Source organism: Grammomys surdaster, unplaced genomic scaffold (genome assembly GCF_004785775.1).
Source record: "Grammomys surdaster isolate TR1022 unplaced genomic scaffold, NIH_TR_1.0 126278, whole genome shotgun sequence".
NCBI classification, from domain to species: domain Eukaryota; kingdom Metazoa; phylum Chordata; class Mammalia; order Rodentia; family Muridae; genus Grammomys; species Grammomys surdaster.
Window position 1 is genome coordinate 8,849,781 of NW_021621078.1, and position 23,415 is coordinate 8,873,195.

Sequence of the window (23,415 nt, forward strand, 5' to 3'; positions counted from 1 at the left end):
TCATTATGTTCATAATAATTATGTGAAAACTTTTAAATAAAATTTTGTAAAATAAATAACAATTCTTAAACATTTTTATAAAATAAAACATGGTGCATCCTTTTCAGTCTCTCTCTTTCTCATATATATGCATATGTGTATATATATATATGTATATATATATATAATATATTCTCATATCTGTATTCATATATATATGAATGTGTATGTCCAATACTTGTGTGTTCTTTTAAGTCAAATCTCAACTTTTTTCATTGTTTTCTATCCAACTTCAGACATAATTTATTGGTAGAGTCTACTCCTTCTGTCTCTTTGATTAGTTATTTTTTAGAACAGGGAAATAATTTTTTATTAGAATATAGTAATTATGCAAAGTGATGTGTTTGCTATGACATTTCTGCACGTGAATTCATTTTAGTTTGATCATAGCAATTGATTATATCATGTGGTTTTTTTTGCCTTATTATACTTGACATGATTGCATGTATGTAGTTCTATAAATTTTGATGCCAATAGCATGTATCTATGTGTGTGTGTGTGTGTGTGTGTGCATGTGTGTGTGTCTGCCTGTCTGTATGTCTGTGTATGTATGTATATGTTAGATATAGATATATAGACTAGACACAACAGGACTGATGTACGTATATAGAGAGATGGAGATGGTAAAGCAAACTAAAGTAACATTGTCTCTCTTAAAAATATATAACATATAGTCTGATTCAATACCTTGATATAGATAGATAGATATGACTGATAGCTATAATATCTATACAAATATATAGATGTCAATATAGGTACCGATACAGAGACAAATACAGAGACAGAGACATAGATATAGATTTACATGTAGATTATATATGTATGATCTATAGTTATATATAAATATAGATAGACAGATAGGTAGATAGATGATGTAGGTGATATAGATATGGATGTCAAGGAAATTCAAAGTAGGTAATATCTCTTAGAAATATATAACATGTATACTGATTCAATAAATTGACTTTTGTTAATTGTTGCAGAATGAGTGTAGAGGTGAAGATATATCTATTGTATGTTGACTTAAATATTTTTGAGTATATTTACTCAAGAGGAATGCCATTTAGTTGCAGCATATCATAATTCTGTTTTTAATTTTGAAGAACATTTATACTTATTTTTAGTAATTGTTCTGTTTGTTGAAATTAATATAAAGCTACAATTTTCCTCTTTTCTTTATTTCACTCAAATAACTCCATGAACTCTCTTGTTCTCTCTAAAATTTGTGCCCTCTTTTCTTTAGTTCTTAAATGTATATTATACATATATATTGCTAAATATGTAAATATAGCTTGAGAAGTCTATATACTCCTATGTGTGTAATATCAGGGCTGATCATTTTGTTTTGAATAACCATTTGGTGACATGTTCCCTGGAGAAGAGTATTTAACCTAGTCTCAGTGTTCCTTACCTACCTATTGTGCTTTATATAGCATTGAGATCTCTCATGGGACTTTCGGTGACCCGCGTCACCTTCTTGCCAACAAGAACGGACTCGGACACCAGGATCCTTCTGCAGCAAGCTTTATTGAAGCTGAAGAGAGGAAGACCCAGAGGGGAAGAGGAGCTCTCCTTATATACCCATTGGGTCGGCATGTCCCTACTCTACTGGCTGATGCGTCTCGGCAGGTATGATGTTCGGGTTTGACAGTTACCGGCTGCTCAGGCATTCGCCTTACTGGTGTTTAATGGCGATTTCAGGAGGGAGACTACGCATGCGTGGCAGCGCACCACAACTTTTCCCTTCCATGTTAGTATGTCTGTTATACTTGTTTGGCCCATGTTTATAAGACTCAATGGGCACAGATTCTCTGATACTTATGAGAGACAAAATTTCACGTTCTGTTCCTTTGGATCTTACATTTTTTTCTATCCTGTCTTCTATAATTATCCTAAGCCTTAACTACAGGAGTTGTGTTGTTAATATATCAGCTGGGGCTGGGAAACACAGGATCACTTGTTCTGTGCATTTTCATTGATTGAGGTTTTCTGTAATGATCTCATGTCTTTAACAAGGAGTAGGAATCAGAGATAGGAACTAGAAATCAGGTAAGTCTTTAAACTCTCCAAGCCTGACCCATTGAAACCCTTCATCTGTCAAGATTGCTCTTTCAAAACAACGTGCCAACTGGGTACAAATTTTTCACATTCCTGAGCATCCAGGGAACACTTTTATTAAAATGACTACATTCAATTCTTCTGCTGTGGAGCAGTGGGGTATGAGAGGCAACTGAGTACCTTGTTGAGCAGTCTTTGAACCCCGGAGACCCTCGGGGACAGTGAGAGTTTGGCCTTGTTCCTGGACCTCTTGCTCCTTACAGCCCCCTCCCCCCCAGAGGTCTGTGGCCATCAGTCACGTAGGACAACACTCCTACTAGCCCCTCCACAGGCAGAGGGTGTTACTACAGGCCAGAGAACCTCAAAACAGATCTCAATATTAATGAGATACCTAAAGGCCAGAGGGCATAGCCAAATAAGCATTCCTTCCCAGACCCTCATCCTTGCAAAAGGTATGTGACCTGAGGCCCGCCCTGAGAATACCAGGGTATAATTTCATGTATTTTCCACGATGACAATACATGTCTTCAGAACATAGCCTATCTCTCCTCTTTGGGACCTGCCATGGGGGAACTGTGGATTAGGTTTTCAACTACCCAAGCTGCCATCTAATCTCCTGCCAACAACCTCTCTATGCTTCCAGCCACAGAGGCCAACAACTCAAGCAAGCGAGCCAAGCCATCCATGACCCAGCCAAGCAAGTTGCTGTGACCAAGAATCTCATCCCAGTGGGATGCAGCCAGAGCTTCTTCCCAAACGCATACGGCTGCAGGTGATCCAGCCTGTATGCTCCCACTGTCTTGGTCCCCCTGTGGCCTCTCAGTGGCGCCTGAGCACCCAAGGGCCTGAGAAACAAACAGTTCTCAGCTGCCTTTTGGCCTGAGGACCTTCAACTCAAGAGCTCCGGACCCCGCGGGACCTCAGACTGTGTTCTTCCACCCCAGTAGCAGAGTCCCACGACTTCACACAGCCCGATGTCTGCCTGGCCACAGCGTCGAGTGAACACAGTAAAATTTCTGTGCTTCTTTTCTGAGCTGTGGCCCTAGCCCCTAGGGGGAGGCAGACACGGGTCCCACAATTCAACCCACAGGACCCACGCCCATGCATGCTACAGCCCCACACTCTGCCACCATAGGCTTATGGCCATATCATAAAGCACAGTGCTCTTAATCCAATTTTAATAGACCAATGGTCTTTCACAGTCTCAACGCAGTTTAAAAGTCAAGATTCTTTCCTGAGATTCAAAGAACTCTTTTACTGTAGCCTCTTACAAACTAAAAATGAAAATCACCTAATTTAAAAATATAATGTAACAGAAAGTTCATCAATATTTAAGGGGGAAGAATGGAAGCATAATATATCTTAGATCTAAATAAAACCAAAACCCAGAAGGTCAACTCCAAATTATGCAACACCATTTCTGGTGTCTGGAACTTTATGTTCAATTGGTTTAGATGGCTCTGCCTCTCCAGCTTTTATGCTTGCAGTGTACAGCTCTCCCTTTGGCTGCTTCCACTCACTCACTTATGCTATTATTAACCAATATCCTGTAGTTCTGGCATCTTCAACACATAGGCTACTTGCTAAACCCAGGATCCAATTTCACAGCAAACAGTCTCTTACCCTCTCATTTCATTTGTTGCCTATCCTTAGCTACCTGAAACCATAGAAGAATTATCTGTGAACCCTTCACATGCACATCTTCCATGTCTCTAATGTCAGCACTCTGTAGCTGGACTGTCAACTATAAGCTTAGGATGGAGCATTTCCTCTTTAAGTTACCCTTATGTTCTCTTTTACTAGTTCAAAGGTTAGCTGGGCTGGATATTGTCATGGTTCCTGTTCCTGTGCAGGGCTTCTTCTTAACTGTGCTAATGATCGCTATAGCAACCCCAGCCTCTATCAGCATCTGCCTTGGCTGTAATATTAAGCTTCCTAAGGATTCTTGTCACTCCAAGCTGAACATTTTTTGTTTATTTTTGCCTTAATTGCTCTTTTTCATATAGCCCCTATTTACATGTTATTGATAATAATCATTCTGCAAACTCAAAATTATGCATTATTGAAATTTTGTTTGTGAAAGAAATAGTCTATCAATTTAAATATTACCCCTCAGCCAAGTTTCCAGAACAAGGGCCAATGTCAGCCAAATTCTTTACTAAAACACCACACAATTGTCCCCTATAACAGATTTTAAAATTATTCCCTTCTGAAATGTATTGAGGTGTGGCTCCAGAGTCTGCATTGCTCTTAGAATGATTGTCTTCCAGGCTCCTACTAGAATGTTCCTTTAAGCTCTACTTACAGCATTCAACCACTATTCTAGTCTAAAGATACAAACTCTTCCACATTACTAAAAACATAACAAAACCAACCAACTAGACAATCAATCAATCAGTCAATCAATCAATCGAAATCAACATGGTCTGGTTCTTCGAAACAACACTCTCTGATACAACTTACATATTAGTTACTTTTCTGTTGTTATAATGTGGAATGTCTGAGTCAAACATCCATAAGAAGTTTATCTATGTATAGATGTGGTTGCTCAGGTAACTGGATAGGAAGTGACATCATAAACCAAGGCAGGTAATAAAAGACAAAGGTCAAACTTGGGAAGCACACAGAGTTCAAGGTTCCTTATTAGATTTAATTGACACTGGACTTTACCTACAGCTGTCTTTTGGGTCGATGAGAAGAACAGGACAGATCGCTGGAGGAAGCTCAAGGATGCTCATGGATACATAGGGCCTACCAGAACATATAAGGTGATGAAATGGGATAGGTCTGGTTTTTATAAGAAGAGGCAGCAGAAGAAATGAATCAAACAAAAAATGGAAAGCTGATCCATGCCCTTCTGATGATAAGAGTTTAAAAAAGGATAGTGTATCTCTTCTTTTGGAAGTGGGATAAAATGAAAAGAAAATTGTATAATCACATAGGCTTGCCTCATACATGGGTTCAAATTTTTACACTGATACGAAGATTGTTAAGTTCCCCTTTCCAGACACTAAAGAAAAAAAATTAACTTCTCTACTTGCCTTTTATGAAGAATAAAATAAACATACATATATTGTTTTAAATCCAAAATTTAAAAATGTACAAATGAACATAAGAGTAGCAGCATCTTTAAAAACTGAACTATTTATCTCTAGCTCTTGTCTCCTTACTAGAGAAAAATTATAGCCCATGGGCATAAGATAATTCCTAGGAATATACAAAATATAATGCTGTGGTGTCAGTGTTACAAAAATTGATTTGGGCCAAGGCCATCTCTGAAAAGCTTACATAAACATTAAAATAAATTAGGATCAGGAGAAGATTTAGATACAAACTTGTGTTCAGTTTCCTATAGAATGTTATATGTGGTAGACATAACCATGATTATGGGGGAATGAGAGTTTTCAGTGTTGTTGAATATTGAGTGCAGGTTATGAGGCATATTTTTAAAAAATGATGACACAGACAAAGCAAATTTCTGAACACAAAGATAAGATTCCAGGACACATTTTAATGATGTATGGAATGGAGGTGTCTTTTAGAAAAATATAGCAAAAGAGTTCTTGTTGTCAGACTTGTTGCTACCTTACGGGCTTTTATTTCCACCACCTTTCTCCATCATTATTCCTTCTATATCTAAAACACTAAGGAGAGAAATAAGGGTAAAGAAGAAACAGAGTATTGTATTTGTTAGACTACTTCCTGTTGATTAGAGTCATCTAGGTACTTGGGACAATTTTGACCTTTGTTATAGGATATGTCCAACGAGCAACCAGCAAGACCAACATCAACAATGATGAATAGCAGAATCAGAAGCAGCAGCAGTAGTAGTAAAATTAGCAGCAGCAGCAACGAGCAGCCACAACTCCTCTTGGGGCTATCACATTTTTATACCTCCCCTCCAAGGCGAGACCACAGAATTCCAAATGCCATACATTTGTAGAAACTATCTGCAGATGGTAAAATCACACTTCTGCCAGAGAAGAAGGTAATTTACACTCTTCAGCTGTGGACAATAAAGTAGCCCCATATCCCACACCTGGGATTAGAATAAAAGTATATTACTATATCTGTGTTTTTGAAGAAAATGAAGTTCTAACTACAAATTCTTTATAAGAAGTTTTCCAGAATGAAATGGACATGAAGGAACAGTAGGCTCCATAGTTAATACATATTTTACATATTAAATAATTATATAGAATTCCCGTTTAGTAGAATAGGCTAAACTGGGGAAAAGTCAGGGAATGCCAGTAGATATATCAATATATCTACTTGATTGTTATGAAAAATCTGAAAGGTGGTTATTATCATCATAAAAGAGATTTCTTTTGAAATACTTTTTTAAGAGCTCCCTTCATGTCTCTGTTCCTCAGGCTGTAGATGAAAGGGTTCAACATGGGAGTCACCACTGTGTACATCATGGACATGACAGTGTCTTTTAGAGTAGAGTTATTAGCAGAAGGACCTAAGTAGAGACCAATAATTGTCCCATAGAACAGTGAGACCACAGACAGGTGAGAACCACAAGTGGAGAACAGCTTGTAGATGCCTCGAGTTGAAGGGACCTTGAGGATGGAGGACACAATGCGTGCATAAGACACTATGATGAGTAGAAATGGAAGTATAACAGCAAGCCCTCCTATGATCAATATCACCAACTCATTAATGTGAATATCAGAGCAGGCCAGCTTCAGGAGAGCAGACAGATCACAGAAAAAATGTGGGATCACATTGTTTTCACAGAAAGACAACCTTGTTAAGAGCAAAGTGTGTAGCATGGCATACAATGTTGTTAGCACCCAGGACAGCAGCACCAGACTCACACAGAGCTTGGGGCTCATGATGCTCATGTAATGAAGGGGGAAGCAGATGGCCACATAGCGGTCATAGGCCATGACAACAAGTAGGAAGTCCTCAAGGGCTGCAAAAAACAGAAAAAAGTACACTTGTGCCAGGCAGCCTGCATAGGGAATGGATGGTACTTTGCTCTGCATGTTCAGCAGCAATTTGGGCATTGTGACAGAGGAAAAGCAAAGGTCAGAGAAGGACAAGTTGCTGAGAAACAAGTACATTGGTGTGTGGAGATTGGTGTCCAGAAAAATGAGGATGATGATGATGAGGTTTCCCAGGAGAGTGGTGAGGTACATGGCAAGGAACAGGGCATAGAACAAGTGCTGGTGCTCAGGGGCAATGGGAAGGCCCAGGAGGAGAAACTGAGAGATGGCAGTCTGGTTGTTTCTGGGCATGATCTTCCCGTAATATCTGTAAGGGTAATAGTAGGCCTCTAAAAGTAAAATAAAAGTGAACATATATGTAAGACAAGTGATTTTCAATAATCTCATATCCATCACATTATCTCTATTTCAAATAGCTAGAATTTCTACAGCCGTAAGTAACTTAATTCTTTGGTTTCTTTTTCATGTTTCATTATTCCATCTTTTATGCCCTATTCTTATCTGAGATACAAAGTGTATTTGCTTTTCTTTTACTTGCCAATTGGTTATGTGGGCTCAGTTTATGAATTTTGTTCATCTCTGTCAGTTTCTTATATCTCAATGTTCCCTAGGACTCAGAAAAGACTGTATGATTATATGTCTACAGCAATGAGAACTTCATGTAGCTGAATGGCTTAGATTACATCTTAAGACACAGCTTGGATGATTTCTATCTTGTCCTAGAGAACTCTTCTTTCTAAGGACGAGTGAATTTTCCCTAGAATGTACAGCAGGCCTTTGTAAACACAGCAGATTCAAAATAAAACTGCCACCTCCAGCCTCTTCTTCCTCTCTCCCCTCCTCCTTCACTCTTTCATATCATTCAAAGTAATCTGTGAACAAAGCTGAAATCTGAGAGTTGTATTTCATTCATTCATTTCTTTCATTATCTATATTCCATTCGTAAATGTTATAGATCTTGAAGGTCATTTTAAATTCATCTTTATTCTAACTATTCTTAACATAAACAAAATTATCTCATCTGAACTATTGCAATTACTGCTGAATTCACCTCCCTGATTCTGAACCTTCATACTTTTCTTAAACAACTTCCTTTGTACTTTACATGTAAAGTGAAAATCCAATAATCCTTTCTTGCTAATGAATTTTTTTGTTGGAGTCTCAGTGCTTGGATCATAAAATCTTAATTTTCTTTAGGGGAACACTTGACATTAATTAAATTTACCTAACTTCATAGTCACGTTTGGTCATATAAATACTTTTGTATTCTATTCTCCAGCTATGTTGGACTTTAGTGTATATCTTCTAGTGCTCTGCACTTCATACTGGTATTCCATCTGCCTACTAATTTCTTCTTTTTGCTTCAACTCTCTGGATTACCATTTATCCTTTATCTTTCAAGGAATAGTATATGCAGCTTTCTATGATAACTCTCCCAAGTCCATCTTGAGAATATGAGTCCTGCTACTATTTTCTCACTGTGTCTGGAACTCACCCTCTAGCACTCAATGGTTCAGTCAGCTTCTTATAACTGACTCCCAGCAGATTATAAACTCCATTCTGGAAAGGCATGTCTGCCTTCAACCTGCAGTGGGGACATCCTGCTTGTTGACTGCATTTACATAATATATCATTAATATAATTAGTTGCCTTTTGCACTAGGAAATGCTCTTATGTTATTTTCAAAGACACCAATGCTCTCTGAAAATAGAATATCTGCCACTGTTAATTTGTCACTGACAAGAACTTCCAGGCTAAGTTCTTTACCTCTAGTTATAATTTTGCACACATGGATAATACCATAGATCTTTACATTTGACACTTATTCATGTTACCAAATCAAATGATACTCTGCACATCTTTATACTTCATTTATGTGATGTCATTGATATCAGTATGCTAAAAAAATATGTTGGTAATTTTAGTAATTGTGGGAATATTTCTATGCTAGTCTTATGTGGGCTCCTTCTCAGGGCTAGGGCTAGGGCTAGGGCTAGGGCTAGGGCTAGGGCTAGGGCTAGGGCTAGGGCTTAGGGCTAGGGCTAGGGCTTAGGGCTTAGGGCTTAGGGCTTAGGGCTTAGGGCTTGCGGCTTGCGGCTTGCGGCTTGCGGCTTGCGGCTTAGGGCTTAGGGCTTATGGCTTAGGGCTTTTAGGGCTTAGGGCTTTTAGGGCTTAGGGCTTTTAGGGCTTAGGGCTTTTAGGGCTTAGGGCTTTTAGGGCTTAGGGCTTTTAGGGCTTAGGGCTTTTAGGGCTTTTAGGGCTTAGGGCTTAGGGCTTAGGGCTAGGGCTAGGGCTAGGGCTAGGGCTAGGGATGTACCAAGTGCTCATTACTTTATCAACTCAGATTTGTCCTTCTATTAGTCTTTTAAACATTTGGAATTGAGGTTAGAATTTACCTTAATATTCTTTGAGTGAGTCAAATTTCCTGACATTAATATGGTGGCTCTATATACACACCTGAAAACATTGATGAGAACCCTGCAATCTCCCAAGGAAGAAAGGACTCTGGCTGTTGAGTGCACTTTGTTTCAAACCTATTGTTTCCAGGTCTTTCCTGGATATTAGTCCCCACAGAGTTTCAGATTGTCCAGTTCATAGTCCAGAGAGCTGGTTTATTTCAAATTAACCTTAATTTATACTTTTTCTTTCTTATAATCAATATATACCTGTATGCACACTTCTTTGTGGATATAGTATGGCTGCTTTCGATTTCTGAACTATTCTGATATCAATAAATCCCACTATACATTAAATATGACAAATGAAACACAAAGACTTACAATAGGACCAAGTCCCATCTCCCTTTTAAAATGCTCAATTCCTCTTCATTAACAAATTCTATATTTCAAAGTTATCTGCTAACATTAAGGAAAGGAAATATCTACTGAAATCTTACACACAATTTGTAAGGAGTTCGTTTCTCATATAACTGAGAAGATAGCATTTCTGCTGTTGACTGTAAATAGGAATCACAGATGAGAAAGTTCATGTGCAAATTTTGCATGAAGTAAACTGCTTCCTGTTTCCCAGACCTAAGAGATTCTAACTTCCTTGGCTAGAGTAAACCTAAGAATCTTTTAACATTGTGCTTCTAAAATTTAATATGAGTGAAAATTCACTAGGATACTTATTCAAATGTTGATATTATCCTCCAATAAAGATATTACATTTTTAATTCACACCTATAGATATAGAGTTACTGTGGTAAATAAACTGAGCAATCTTTTAATTTACAGGTCGGTAATTTCTTCAGATAAATTGGAACTCTGTTACTGATTTGACATCAATCTGAATATTTGAAATTTCGAGATAATTTAAAAATAAAAATTCTAAAAACTACATCACGAAGCCTGTGTGGATCACAGAGCTGTTATTACAATGAAGTAATAGCGTCTGGTAAGAATATAATATGTGGTGATATTTATGAATATTATTATTAAAATATACCTGTAAAATAGTAGTTAACATGCTTTTGGAAGTTTACGAAGACTGTAAAAAACAGAGAAATATTGAATAAAGGTGTATCACTTCTAAAACTCCACACTGAAAAAAATCATACAACCTGGAAAAAATAGACCATCCTTCCCAACTCACCTACAACGTATTCAAGTGACTTTGAGACCCCAGCCTGAGATATTACTCCCATATTAATTGCAGAACTGTGAAGTGATGCCTCTATGTTCATAATATGAGTACTTTCCCTGTTCATATGTTCCAGCATTCTCAGCCCTGGACCTAAGGGAACCTACTCTCAGGAGTCCAGACCTGTGAATAACTCACTAAAGACACATTAATTAGTCAGGACCTTTCTAGAACAACTGAGAATCCTGCAACTATGAGTGATTCAGCCCTGATGACATCTGGCTCTGACACTGACTCATAGATAGATATATAGTCACTGATTCCATTAGAGGTTGGTAGGAATCTTTCATGGCTATGACATATTTTATGGAGAATTAAAAGTGCAATTGCAAGATTCCTAAAGTACTTAAGTACAATACTCTGCATGAGATAAAATATATTAGAAGTATGATAATTCAAACTAGAATCCATCAGATTTTGTGGCAGTAAACAACAATGAGAAGCACATGCTTTGGAAAAATCAACAGGTTACCCGCTCTCAATACAACTTGCTGTAAATAGGCCCTAGGATAGATTCACATGCTACTAACAAAGATATGTCAATAAGTAAGAAAAAATAACTCCTTCAAATCATGTTCAATTAATTTTCAGGTAAATATCTTATAAAATCTATGGCTCCTTACCTTTCTAGGTGAAATTTAACAGTCCACCCCACCATCATATTTGTACCATTGTCCACAGAATTATAGACAACACATTAACTTCTGCTTTTAGTGTCTGTGGCAATTGGCTCTCAACATCTGGGTCACCTGTTATAGAGATATAGTGTTATGCTGAATATTTTCATTCCAGAGGAATCTATATACTTATTGGTCTCACAATCATTAGAATATTATTCATTATACTAATATTTGGTTTTGTACATGAAAATAATACGTGGTACTATAAGTTCAACACTACATTCTAGTTGTGTATAAAGTTCAAGACTTATTTAGTGATGTGTATCATTTATCCAACATTGAATGACAAGCTTGCTCTTTGTATAGTATTTCATAGAAGTATTATGTCTTTGTTGTGATATGTTTCCTCAAACTAATGTGTCAATGGCTTTATTGCAAATACAGTGTTCAGAGGACTTTGCAGACATGATGGTTCTTTAGAACCCTCACCCAATCAATCCATCTAGTGATGAGTCACAATATGCTAGCATTATGGAGAGTGTAAGGAGCCGCCATTAGAAGATGGCGCTTGTCACCGATGTTTGAGGTGGAAAACAACTGCATTCAGAGTCATAAACACCTGCTGTGAGCCTGCATATCTTTCAGACGCAGCTCCTCACCCTCCCGAGCAGTATGTAAATGAAGTTCTGCAAGAAGCACCAATTAGACACTTATACACAGTTGTGATAACTATTTAAGCAGCACCCATTTCAGACTTGGGGTCTTTTGCTTTACAATCAATGGTGTGTTCCCCAATAAAGTGCGTGAGGAAGGATCCTGTTGTTGCGTCATCCTTGCTGGCGAGGTGGGCGCGACAAGTGGTGCCGAAACCCGGGAAGATTTACATCACAAGGCACCAGCGAAGACCCCCCGACTTAACTACGGGAGGACTCAGAACTGATCGCACGGGAACGGCGGTACCGGTAAGCCCCTGACAAAGAAAAAAGATATGCTGGTTCTGGGAGTTCATCCAGTGGCTGCTGCAGTCATACTACTGTTTGTTTTCATTGTCGTTTAGGTGATTTGTTACTGCTTGAATTGCCATCGCCCAGGGCATGAGTGCATCTGTTGCGAGTAGCGTCCTGACAGAGCTGTAAGGCGGGGGTATATAACCTCGCAGGCTGACCTGTGTATCAGTCTCTTGTAGATAAAAGAGCAACATGGGAGTTGGACACTCTGCGCCTGTTATTAGAGCCTTGCAGGAGCTTTTGAAAGAACGAGGGCTGAAAGTATCAGAGACTACATTAAAAGGCTTCTTTGATGAAATAGATCAGATAGCTCCATGGTTTGCTCCAATGGAGTCACTAACCATTGGCAGTTGGGAGAAATTAGGGAGAGATATTGAGAGAGAAGCAGAAAAAAGAAAGCTAAAAGCAGGGACAAAGCCACTATGGAAGCTAGTTAAAGCGTGTATTCAAGACCAACGCTGTGAGAAGGCAGTACGTGAAGGGCAGCGTGCACTGGCTGAGCATCAAGGCAGCATGTCAGACACAGAAAAAGGAGATGAGTCAGGGGCCCGTGCCCAAAATGAAATAGAGGAAAAATTAGGGGCATGAAGGGAAAAGAGCTCTAAAAAGGAAAAAAGGAAAACATAAGGATCCGGAGGCGGAGCGCACGCAAAGTAACATCTAACCGCCTCTACAAGAGTTTGAACTTTTAGATAAAGTCAAGGTCCTCGACAAAAGAGGAGATAAAGTTCCCAGGTGAATTGGGATAATTATGTCCGCGGGATGCGGCTATTTTACTCTTCTCTGTAGATAAAGAGAGAGCAGGCAAGTTCGTGTTGTAGTGAACCAAAAGTGAATCTTTGGGAGGAACTTAGTTATGGGCGCTGCTCAGTAGCACCCAATTTTTTTTGGCTCTTCAGGAGCTGCTTTTATCAAGGAGTTTTAAGATAAAAAGCTCAACTCTATTAACATTTTTGAATGAATGCGATACCATTGCACCCTGGTTCTCAGTATCAGGAAATCTTACAGTATCCTGCTGGGATAAGCTCGGCAGAGACCCTGACTTTGCTCAGGAACAGGGAATTTGCAAAAGTTAGTGAGAAGTTGTTTGGAAGATCAGAAATGCTGTAAGGTAGTTGAAGAGGGACAAACGGCCTTGGAAATGTGGCAGGAGCAGAGATTGGAGAGGCCTGCAGGTGAGAAGGGAGGCCTCAGTTCCTCCAGCTTATCTTGAAGCTGCCCAGGCTCCTCTGCCTGCTCAGCCTGCCAAGGTCATCATTAGCATACTTTCTTCTGAAAAGCTAAGCACTGCCAAAGAGTTGTGGGCTTAGCAGATAAGGACACTAACATGCTAGCTTGGCTCATAGTGAGCGGGGCAGTGGTACTTTGCTCCCTGACTTTAGAGTGGCAGGGGTCCTAGTAGGGCAGTGCAGAGAAGTAAGCTAGAGTAGTAAATGGAAACCTGAATCTTTTTTTTTAGAAAAAATAAAAAATTACTCTGAGGTAAAATGTTTAAATAACTTTTCATCTTTAAGCTTGTCTCTCTGGCAGAGCTTCTGTCCTAAAGCTAAGAGTAGAAGCAGGATTATGAAGCTTTTCATTCATTGCAAGGATTGGAGTATGAAGCCACTCCTAGCATAAGTGCAAAAGAGTTAGTGTGGAGAGATCATGAGGGAAGAAAAGGTAGTTTTCAGCCTTATGTTTTACCATTACCAGTGAACCTCTGGGGAAGAGACATCCTAAGAGGCATGGAATTAAGACTAACCAATGAATACTCTGCTCAGAGTCAGAAAGTGATGAAAGACATGGGATATATTCCTGGGCTTGGTCTGGAAAAGTTTCATCAAGGTATTTCCCAGCCTATTGAGACCAAAGGTCAGACCCACACAAAAGGGCTGTGTTTTTCCTAGAAGATGCAATACCCCTACCGTGGAAATCAGAGGACGCTGTGTGGGTTCCTTAATGGCCTTTAACCTCTGAAAAATTAACTGCTGCTAAAGCTCTAGTAGATGTACAGCTAGCCCTTGGACATTTAGAGCCCACTCAATCTCCTTGGAATACTCCAATTTTTGTTATTAAGAAGAAGTCTGGAAAATGGAGACTTCCATATGATTTAAGGGCTATTAATAGTCAAATGCAAGTTATGGGAGCCATTCAGCGTGGTTTACCACTTTTATCAGCATTACCTAAAGAATGGAAATTGACAATTGTAGATATTAAAGATTGTTTCTTTTCAATACCTTTAGTAATTGAAGATAGACAAAGATTTGCCTTTATGTTGCCATCCATTAACCGTGAGGAACCGGATTATAGATATCATTGGAAAGTCTTACCTCAAGGTATGGCTAATAGTCCCACTATATGTCAGTTATATGTGGGAAAAAACTTAAGAATTATTAGAGATAAGTATCCTAAATTGAGAATCTTCCATTATATGGATGATGTATTGCTTTGTGGATCTAAGGATGAAGATTTGTGCCTTGCCTATGCAGATTTAATAAAATTATTTGAGAGTAAAGGTTTATTTATCGCACCAGAAAAGGTGCAGAAAGGCAACATAGGAGCATTCTTGGGAACTAATGTACATCCTCAGTTTGTATCCCCACAGAAAATTACCATTCGTAGGAACCACCTTAAAACATTAAATGACTTTCAAAAACTTTTGGGAGATATTAATTGGATACGTCCCTATCTCAAAATTCCTTCAGCTGAATTAAAACCTTTATTTCTTATATTAGAAGGAGACAGTCATATCTCCTCACCTAGAAAATTAACCTCTGCTGCCATAGTAGCTCTGCAGAAAGTAGAGGAAGCCATACAGCAAGCTCAATTAGTGAGGGTTCAGCCTAATGAACCTATTTTCTTATGTGTTTTTGACACAGTCACATTGCCTACAGCAGTGTTGTGGCAGCAGGGACCGTTGCTCTGGATTCATCCTCATGCATCACCAAATAAAACTTTAGATCATTATCCTACAGCTGTAGCAGAATTGGCATTAAAGGGGTTGCAGGCTTCTTTGACACACTTTGGGAAATACCCTGATACGCTAATAGTTCCATATACAGCCCAGCAAGTTCAAGTGCTTTGCACAGCGATAGATATGTGGGCTATACTGAAATGTGTATTTCCAGGTCATATAGATAATCATTACCCACAACATCCATTATTACAGTTTGTGTCAAAACATCTTATAATTTTTCCTAAAGTAACTGCCAATGCCCCTATTCCAAAGGCTATAGATATCTATACAGATGGATCAAAGTCAGGCATTGGATGTTATGTCGCTGATTTTGCTAGCCCAGTAAAGTTTAAATTTGCTCCAGACACTCCACAATTGGTAGAGTGTCAAGTGGTTTTAGAAGTCTTCAAGGTTTTCCCTGGTCCCATAAATATCATTTCTGATTCCCACTATGTGGTGAATGCAATTCGTATTCTAGAGGCCGCAGGTACAATAAAATCAACCAGTCCTGTGGCCCCCATTCTGAAACAAATACAACAGTGTATTTTATCTAGGAACTCAAAATTTTTTATTCAACATATTAGAGCCCATACCTTATTACCAGGTCCCATGGTGCTAGGTAATGCTTTAGCTGATACGGCTACTCGCCAAGCGTTCACTGTTTTGCAAACGAATCTCACAGCTGCTCAGGAACTTCATAAACTGTTTCATGTTCCAGCCTCCACTCTCAGACTTAAATTTGGTATCCCAAGAGCTGTGGCTCGAGATATTACATTGAACTGTCAAAAATGTGTGAAATTTAACCACCCTCCATGCATTGGAGTAAACCCAAGAAGGCTTAGACCTTTGGATGTCTGGCAGATGGATGTGACACATTTTAAACATTTTGGGAAATTACAATATGTTCATGTATCTATAGATACTTGCTCTGGTATTATCTATGCTACGCCTATGGCTGGAGAAAAGGTTTCTCATGTTATTGCCCACTGTTTAGAAGCTTGGTCAGCGTGGGGTAAACCACGCCTGCTAAAGACAGACAATGGGCCTGCGTATACAGCTAAAACTTTTGTACAATTTTGTGTGCGTATGCAAGTGCAGCATCGTACTGGATTGCCATACAATCCTCAAGGTCAAGGCATCATTGAAAGAGCCAATCTAACTTTGAAAATGTATCTGCAAAAACAAAAAGGGGGAATTATGGAATCATCACTGGCTCCTAAAGCAGCCCTGTCTCTAACTCTATTTACACTTAATTTTTTAAAACTGGATGAGAAGGGGCTGACTGCTGCTGACAGGCATAGTAATCCTGTGAAAGAGACACGGGAAACAGTGAAATGGAAAGATGTACTGACAGACTCATGGAGAGGCCCGGATCCAGTGCTTTCCAGATCCAGGGGAGCTGTTTGTGTTTTCCCACAGATTGAAGAAAATCCTGTCTGGGTGCCAGCAAGATTAACCAGAGTTGTTGCAGAGCCAAGGACGTTTTCTAAGAAGAATGAAGAAGCTGTGGTGGACACTTTTAGTCATGATGACTTATGAAGAAGTGCTAAGTATTCAGTTATGGGCAATAGTTAGATCTTGGCCCGTACCTATGCCCATTCATGCCAATTCTACTGTGTTGCCATTGTTTACTTCTACTCAATGTTTTATGGAAGTCCCATGTGCTATGCCTATGGGACAGGAGCCTGTTTTATACAATGCCACTGCATTTCCATTGAATTTTACTCTCTGCTTTACTACTAAGGCTAAAGCTCATACTCCGTGTATCGTGCTCAGGAACACCACGTTAACAAATTGGGTGGATCCTGTCTCATTTAGCAAGGTTGGTACCGGAGTCTTGGTTGAGGCACTAAAGCAGGTGTCAGCTGGTAAGATGGAAAGTTCAGGAAATATTGCTAATAATGATAGGGCCTTATTAAATATAACTACCATGTTGCTTCGGAGTAATGTTACCGCACCTTGGACATCACAATGGCCCACCCGTAATGCAACATACAAGAAAGTTTTACCTTGGTGTCCCCCTGATCTATCTTTTCCTCCAGTTTTTATGCCATGTCAATCTAAAGAATCTCCTGACATGGAGATTGCTTCAGGGTTTGCCCTTTCACCTCCTATAAAATGGGCCGCTATCAACAAGACTGGTATTCGAACAGGAAGGCGAAATATATGGCCCTTTTATCAATGGATACTAAAAAATATAGCTGGAGCCAGTACTAGCCTTTCTGCATTTGTCTCTATGCAAGGTCTATATCATGTGATACAAAATATCTCAGCCACCCGCTCTAATAATGGCTATCCTTATTTGGATGGGATTAAGGTAAATGGTGAGCTGATGAGTTCATCTGCCCCAGCTGCCCCTGTATGTGTTTCACCTCCATTTTTCTTTATATTGGCTGAGTTTGAAAATAATACAAGTTTTCTGAACTGTAGCGCAAGTAATACTACCTGCTACTTAGCTGAATGCTGGAACGGTTCCTTATCTTTGGCCTTGATAGTACATATACCTACTTTTGTGCCAATTCCTGTGGAAGCAAATCCAGAAGATTTTCCTATAGCCACTTTATTTAGACAAAAAAGAGATTTTGGTATTACAGCTGCAATTGTGACCGCTATAGCAGTATCAGCAGCAGCTGCTGTAACTGCAGGCATAGCAATGGCCAATCAAGTAAATGCAGCTCAAACTGTTGATGCTTTAGTAGAAAGAGCTGCGGATGCTTTGGTTACACAGCATCAAATGAATGCTCATCTCACTTCTGGTATTCTTCTGGTTAATCAGAGAGTGGACCTTCTTCAAAGCAAATTGGAGGAGATTGTAGATATTGTACAGCTAAGTTGTGTTAGTCATACTAAACATATGTGCATTACCCCATTGAAGTATGATAATTCTACTTTTAAAGATGGTAACCTGTTGTCTAATTTTTTAAAAGGCAATTGGTCCCAGCAAGTGGAGCAGTTGCAGAATCGTCTGTTGATGGAGATTACAGTACTGAATGGAACCTGCATCAATCCTATCACTATGGGAGATTTTACTTCTTGGCTAACTTCTGCATTTTCCTACTTTAAGGAATGGATAGGGGTAGTTCTCTTTGGGGCTGCAGTTTGTTGTGGACTGGTATTGTGTCTATGGTTGCTTTGCAGACTTAAATTTCGTCAACGAAGAGACAAAGTACTAATTACTCAAGCATTGCTAGCCCTCAAACAAGGTTCATCTCCCGAAATTTGGTTATCCATGTTAAAGAAATAGCCAGCAAACAGATCCCTCAGCCATTGCACCCCAAGGGCTCAGCCCATTGCACTGGGTCGGTGAGGAGTCTTAGCCTGGCTGGTCCTTGTCTGTGTAGCTCTGGTACCTGATTTTGAGGCAAATAGCCCTTGCACCCCTGGGAGATGGCTCCATTGCACAGGGACAGGTGTTTGTCTCTCTTTCTGTCTCCCTTAGCCCTTGCACCCAGAGGACTTGTTTCCATTGCACCTGGTAGGGTAAGGGAGACCATCTTAAACTATCAGTCCTTGATCGCTTATTCCCCCAAGATGGAATTTGCTTGATCGGGCTTGAGTTTGAGTCATGTTTGGTACCGCGCCAGACAGGCCAAGGGAAGCTCCGTCTTTTCTTCTCCTGGCCAGCTGCCATTGGTCCCAATGAGGGAATAGGTTGATGCCATGAGCCAGAGGCACACCACTAGTTGTGAGTCTACCCCATGACAGGCATTACGAGTGGCCACAATCTGGGTGCACATTCTTGCTGGCAAGAATGTCAGGTGTGGGTGCAACCCTCGTTGCCTAAAATAGGGAACTCACCATTCTTTGGTGCTGGCTATGGAGGCACATCAACTAGCCTAAGACAGGGACATTGGCCAGTGCCTGCTCTTAAAAAATAAAATAGGGGGAGATGTAAGGAGCCGCCATTAGAAGATGGCGCTTGTCACCGATGTTTGAGGTGGAAAACAACTGCATTCAGAGTCGTAAACACCTGCTGTGAGCCTGCATATCTTTCAGACGCAGCTCCTCACCCTCCCAAGCAGTATGTAAATGAAGTTCTGCAAGAAGCACCAATTAGACACTTATACACAGTTGTGATAACTATTTAAGCAGCACCCATTTCAGACTTGGGGTCTTTCGCTTTACAATCAATGGTGTGTTCCCCAATAAAGTGCGTGAGGAAGGATCCTGTTGTTGCGTCATCCTTGCTGGCGAGGTGGGCGCGACAGAGAGACTGGAGAAACTAAGATGAAGCACGTGTTTGGAGGAGGTAGAACACAAGCATACTTTTAAAAGGCACACTTGTGTCTGTTGCACCATCTTTTTTCTCTTTGCTTCCTGGTTGCAAAGTGAATGTGGTTTTTTTGTCTGCCCTATACTTCTATTTACGTATAACTTTAATGTGAGATCAGGATTGTAAAGCCAAGTGACCATGGACAAACATTAGAAACCATGATTAGAATGCTCCTTTCTTTCTCTTAAGTAGTTTACTTCAGCTATTTAGTCACAGAGGTGAAGAACTGACTAAAGAAGCAGACATTCCCCAGCATAGTAGCACACAGTTTGGGAACAATGCAGAGTTCATATACTACTGTCTGTCCTCTGTCCTCAAACTTATTTTATCCATAGCAATCCAACCAATTATATACTTAAATTAGATGAACTTAAAAGCACCTCACCTGTACCTTTCTGAATATGCTTTCAGTTTTTGCACAGAGACCTATCTGGAGCACAGAGGAAGATGTTATAGGAGATTTCCCTAATATTCATGCAAACACTAAGTTCTATGATCCTTCTTAGAGAATTACTTTAGACAGTGAGAGAGGGGTACTGGGGTTCTTTTCTGGATATGGATACTTTTGCACAATAATTGTAAGATTTTTACATCTGTAGCACAATTTGTAAAAAGCAACCAATAGGTTTGGTAATAGCTTGGATTGTTTGCAGGTGTCCATGGTGTCCTTTTGGCCAATAACTTAAATAGATGTAACATATTAGGGCACTGGAAGTTTCTTTACAAACGGATGGTACTGCCCTATTGTTGAAAACAACATCATGATATCTCATGGAGGATCAGATTGGCACATAACTATACCTTTTACCTCTACTGAATATTTTCATGGCACAACAAGTTATTCTATACAGTAAAGTAGGAGAAAGGTAAACACTAACTTAGCTATAAAGTCTTTGATATACAATAGTCACCTGTCTACATGATATGCTTACGTAAAAGTGACACAAAAGTTGTGAGAGTAACTAACCATTTCCTGATACAATTTTCCTTGCTTGTAACATTAAATTGTGTCAAGATGTCATTTTGTAAAACACTTTATTCAGTATTTAACAATTTTTCAAAACCCTAACCCTAAACTTAACCCTAACCCTATCCCAAAAGGAATTACTTTGTATTTATCGATTGTGTACTTATAAAATTCATGTGTAAAGAAATCTAAAACTCAGAAAACATTATGTCTTTTTAGCCTTTCTGTTGTGCTTAACCTTCTTATTGAAAAATATTGTCTAAATATATCTGAATTATTATTTCCCTTTAACTCCTCTCAGATCCTCCCACCATACTCAACTCTATGTCTCCTTTCTCTCTTTAGAAAATAAATGGGCAAGTAGAAAAAAAGGAAAACCAAAGAAAAGTATAAGAAGTACATTCAGATACATAAAAACACAAAACCTTAAGACACAATGTATAAGCAAAATACTAATAAGGTAACATATGCCCAGTCAAAATAAAATCTCCAAAATATATCTTTAGGTTTGATTTGAAGTGGCCATCAATGGCTGGGCATGGGGATTACACTTAGTGTGGCTTCTATATTTAGTAAGACATCATTGGAAAAACTAATTTTTTCTTTTTGAGAAGTTATTAATTGGAGATAATTTTGGAAATATAAATTCACCCAACCTGAGAACGAATTCAACTCTTTTCTCTAATGCCTCATTTAGGGAGTTTCAGGCAAATCTTCAAATGAAGCTTACAGAGCAGCCAAAAGCTATGTCACATTGCTGTGTCCTTCACTTTATTTCCTGATACGTAGACACTGTAATAGTTCCCATAATCAAAAGTAGACAGGTGAGTGTATGACAGTAAAATATTTTTGAGGAATAGAAATAAAGAGCAATCAGATGACTTTTTCATGGTAAATTATTATAACTGTCATTATTAGTTATTGTCAGTATTGACTGTGCCTAATTTATAAGTGAAACTTTCATATAAACATTTGTAGAAGAAAGTGTCACACTGTAGAATTTTGGTTCTATTTTTGTTTTTAGGTATTTTCTGAGATATGTATTCACCTATATAAGGGAAAAGTTGATATATTTTGAAAAGTTGATAAACTATTTAGTGATTGGCAATATTTTAATATGTACTTTCATATTTGTATCCTATGATGTTGCTAGATTGGTAGCTATAACCTCCTTTTCAGAATCTCTTGGGTTCTGTACAAATAATTATGTTGCTCATGAATAGCTTAATCACTGTCTTAGGGTTTTATTCCAATGTAGAGACACCATGATCAAGGAACCTCTTATAAAGCACAATATTTAATTAGGCTAGCTTATAGTTTTACAGGATTAGTCCATTATCATCATAGCAGGAAGCATGACATTATGTAAGCAGAGTTTGTGCTAGAAAACACAAGAGTTCTTCATCTTGGTCTAAAGGTAGCCTAGAGAAGATTGTCTTCTGCAGTCCACGAAGAGGAGACTAGATTCCATAGTGGGGCATAAGCTTGAACATATGTATGAGACCTCAAATCCTGCATCCACAGTGACATACTTCCTCCAATGAGACTACAACTCCTAATACTGTCACTCTGTATGGTCCAAGTATTCAAATACATGAATTAATGGGGTGAGCGGGCATACCTATTCAAAACACCACAATCACATAACCCAATATATGAACAAATTAGTTCTGTTTCTTTTTCTACTTTACTACATTGTGATAAATATCTTAACTTTCTAAGACTTAAAAATACATTGAACTTAATACATAAAAAATAAACCAACTGGAGCAACTGTTTTTGCCAAGATGATTCCAAATGTGAAGAAGGAAGCTCTTACCCCTCCTAAACCTAAAGCTAAAACAAAGACCTTGAAAGCTAAGAAGGCTGTGCTAAAAGATATCCTCAGCCACACAAAAAGATCAGCATGTCACCCACCTTCCAAGACCCCAAGACCCTGCAGCTCCAGAGGCATCTCCAATATCCTCAAAAAAAAGTGCACCCAGGAGAAACAAGCATGACCACTATGCTATCATCAAATTCCCTCACGAATACTGAGTCAGCCATTAGGAAGACAGAGGACAGCAACACACTTGTATTCATTGTGGATGTCAAAGCCAACAGGCACCAGATCAAACCGACCATAAAGAAACTCTATGACATTGATGTGGCCAAAGGCAATACCCTGATAAGGCCTAATGTAGAGAAGAAGGTGTGTGTCCGCCTGGCTCCTGATTGTTATACTCTGGATGTTGCCAACAAGATTGGGATTAGCTAAACTGAGTCCAGATGGCTAATTCTAAATACATAATTTTTTCACCACAAAATAACAATTAATGAATTTTTGGGAAAACAACAAACATATAATTTGTAGCAAAATTAATGCCACAGAATACAAACATTGGAAAAGAAACAAGATCGAATGGTGATTGTTTTAGGAACTTAATAAGAATGCCTTAAAGTCAAAAGAAGCAGAAAAAATGACCCCCCACACACACATCACAAAGTAGGAAGCAATTGAAATTGAAAATCAAGTATCAAAAGAGATTTAAAAGCTGCTGATTTTTGAAATGATTTTTTTAACAAGCCACTAGTCATTCTAAAAATGAAGTCTGCATAAGTCATATCAATAAGAAATGAAAGACGATTTATGCTATACATGCTTAGAAATTTTAGAGAGTAACAAAAGAATGCTCTCAATAACTCCATTCCCATAAATTGATAGTATAGCTTAAAATAGCATTCACAATTATTTCAATGTTTTTTTTTTAAATAGCTTGGACTTAGTCTACTGAGATCTAAGCTGGATTACACAAAAATTCTGTGAATTTCATAATCAGGCAATGAATAAGTATGCATCTGATTTTCTCTTCATTTCTACCTTCTTACTAAGTTCATTAAGGAGTGATCAGTAACTATCGTCTGACCCCACCTCAG

General features: G+C 38.8%; 1 protein-coding gene and 1 pseudogene across 1 annotated transcript; one reads left to right on the plus strand and one right to left on the minus strand.

Moving 5' to 3' along the window:
* Positions 1-6,407: 6,407 nt before the first annotated feature.
* Positions 6,408-7,343, minus strand: LOC114613808 (olfactory receptor 1-like). Its single transcript, XM_028759193.1, has one exon. The coding sequence runs from the start codon at positions 7,341-7,343 to the stop codon at positions 6,408-6,410; it is 936 nt and encodes a 311-aa protein (XP_028615026.1).
* A 14,943-nt stretch (positions 7,344-22,286) lies between these two features.
* Positions 22,287-22,756, plus strand: LOC114613914 (annotated as a pseudogene).
* Positions 22,757-23,415: the final 659 nt, after the last annotated feature.

Coding starts and splice junctions, on each gene's coding strand:
- LOC114613808 (XM_028759193.1), bottom strand. CDS start 7,343: ATGCCCAGAAACAACCAGACTGCCATCTCTCAGTTTCTCCTCCTGGGC.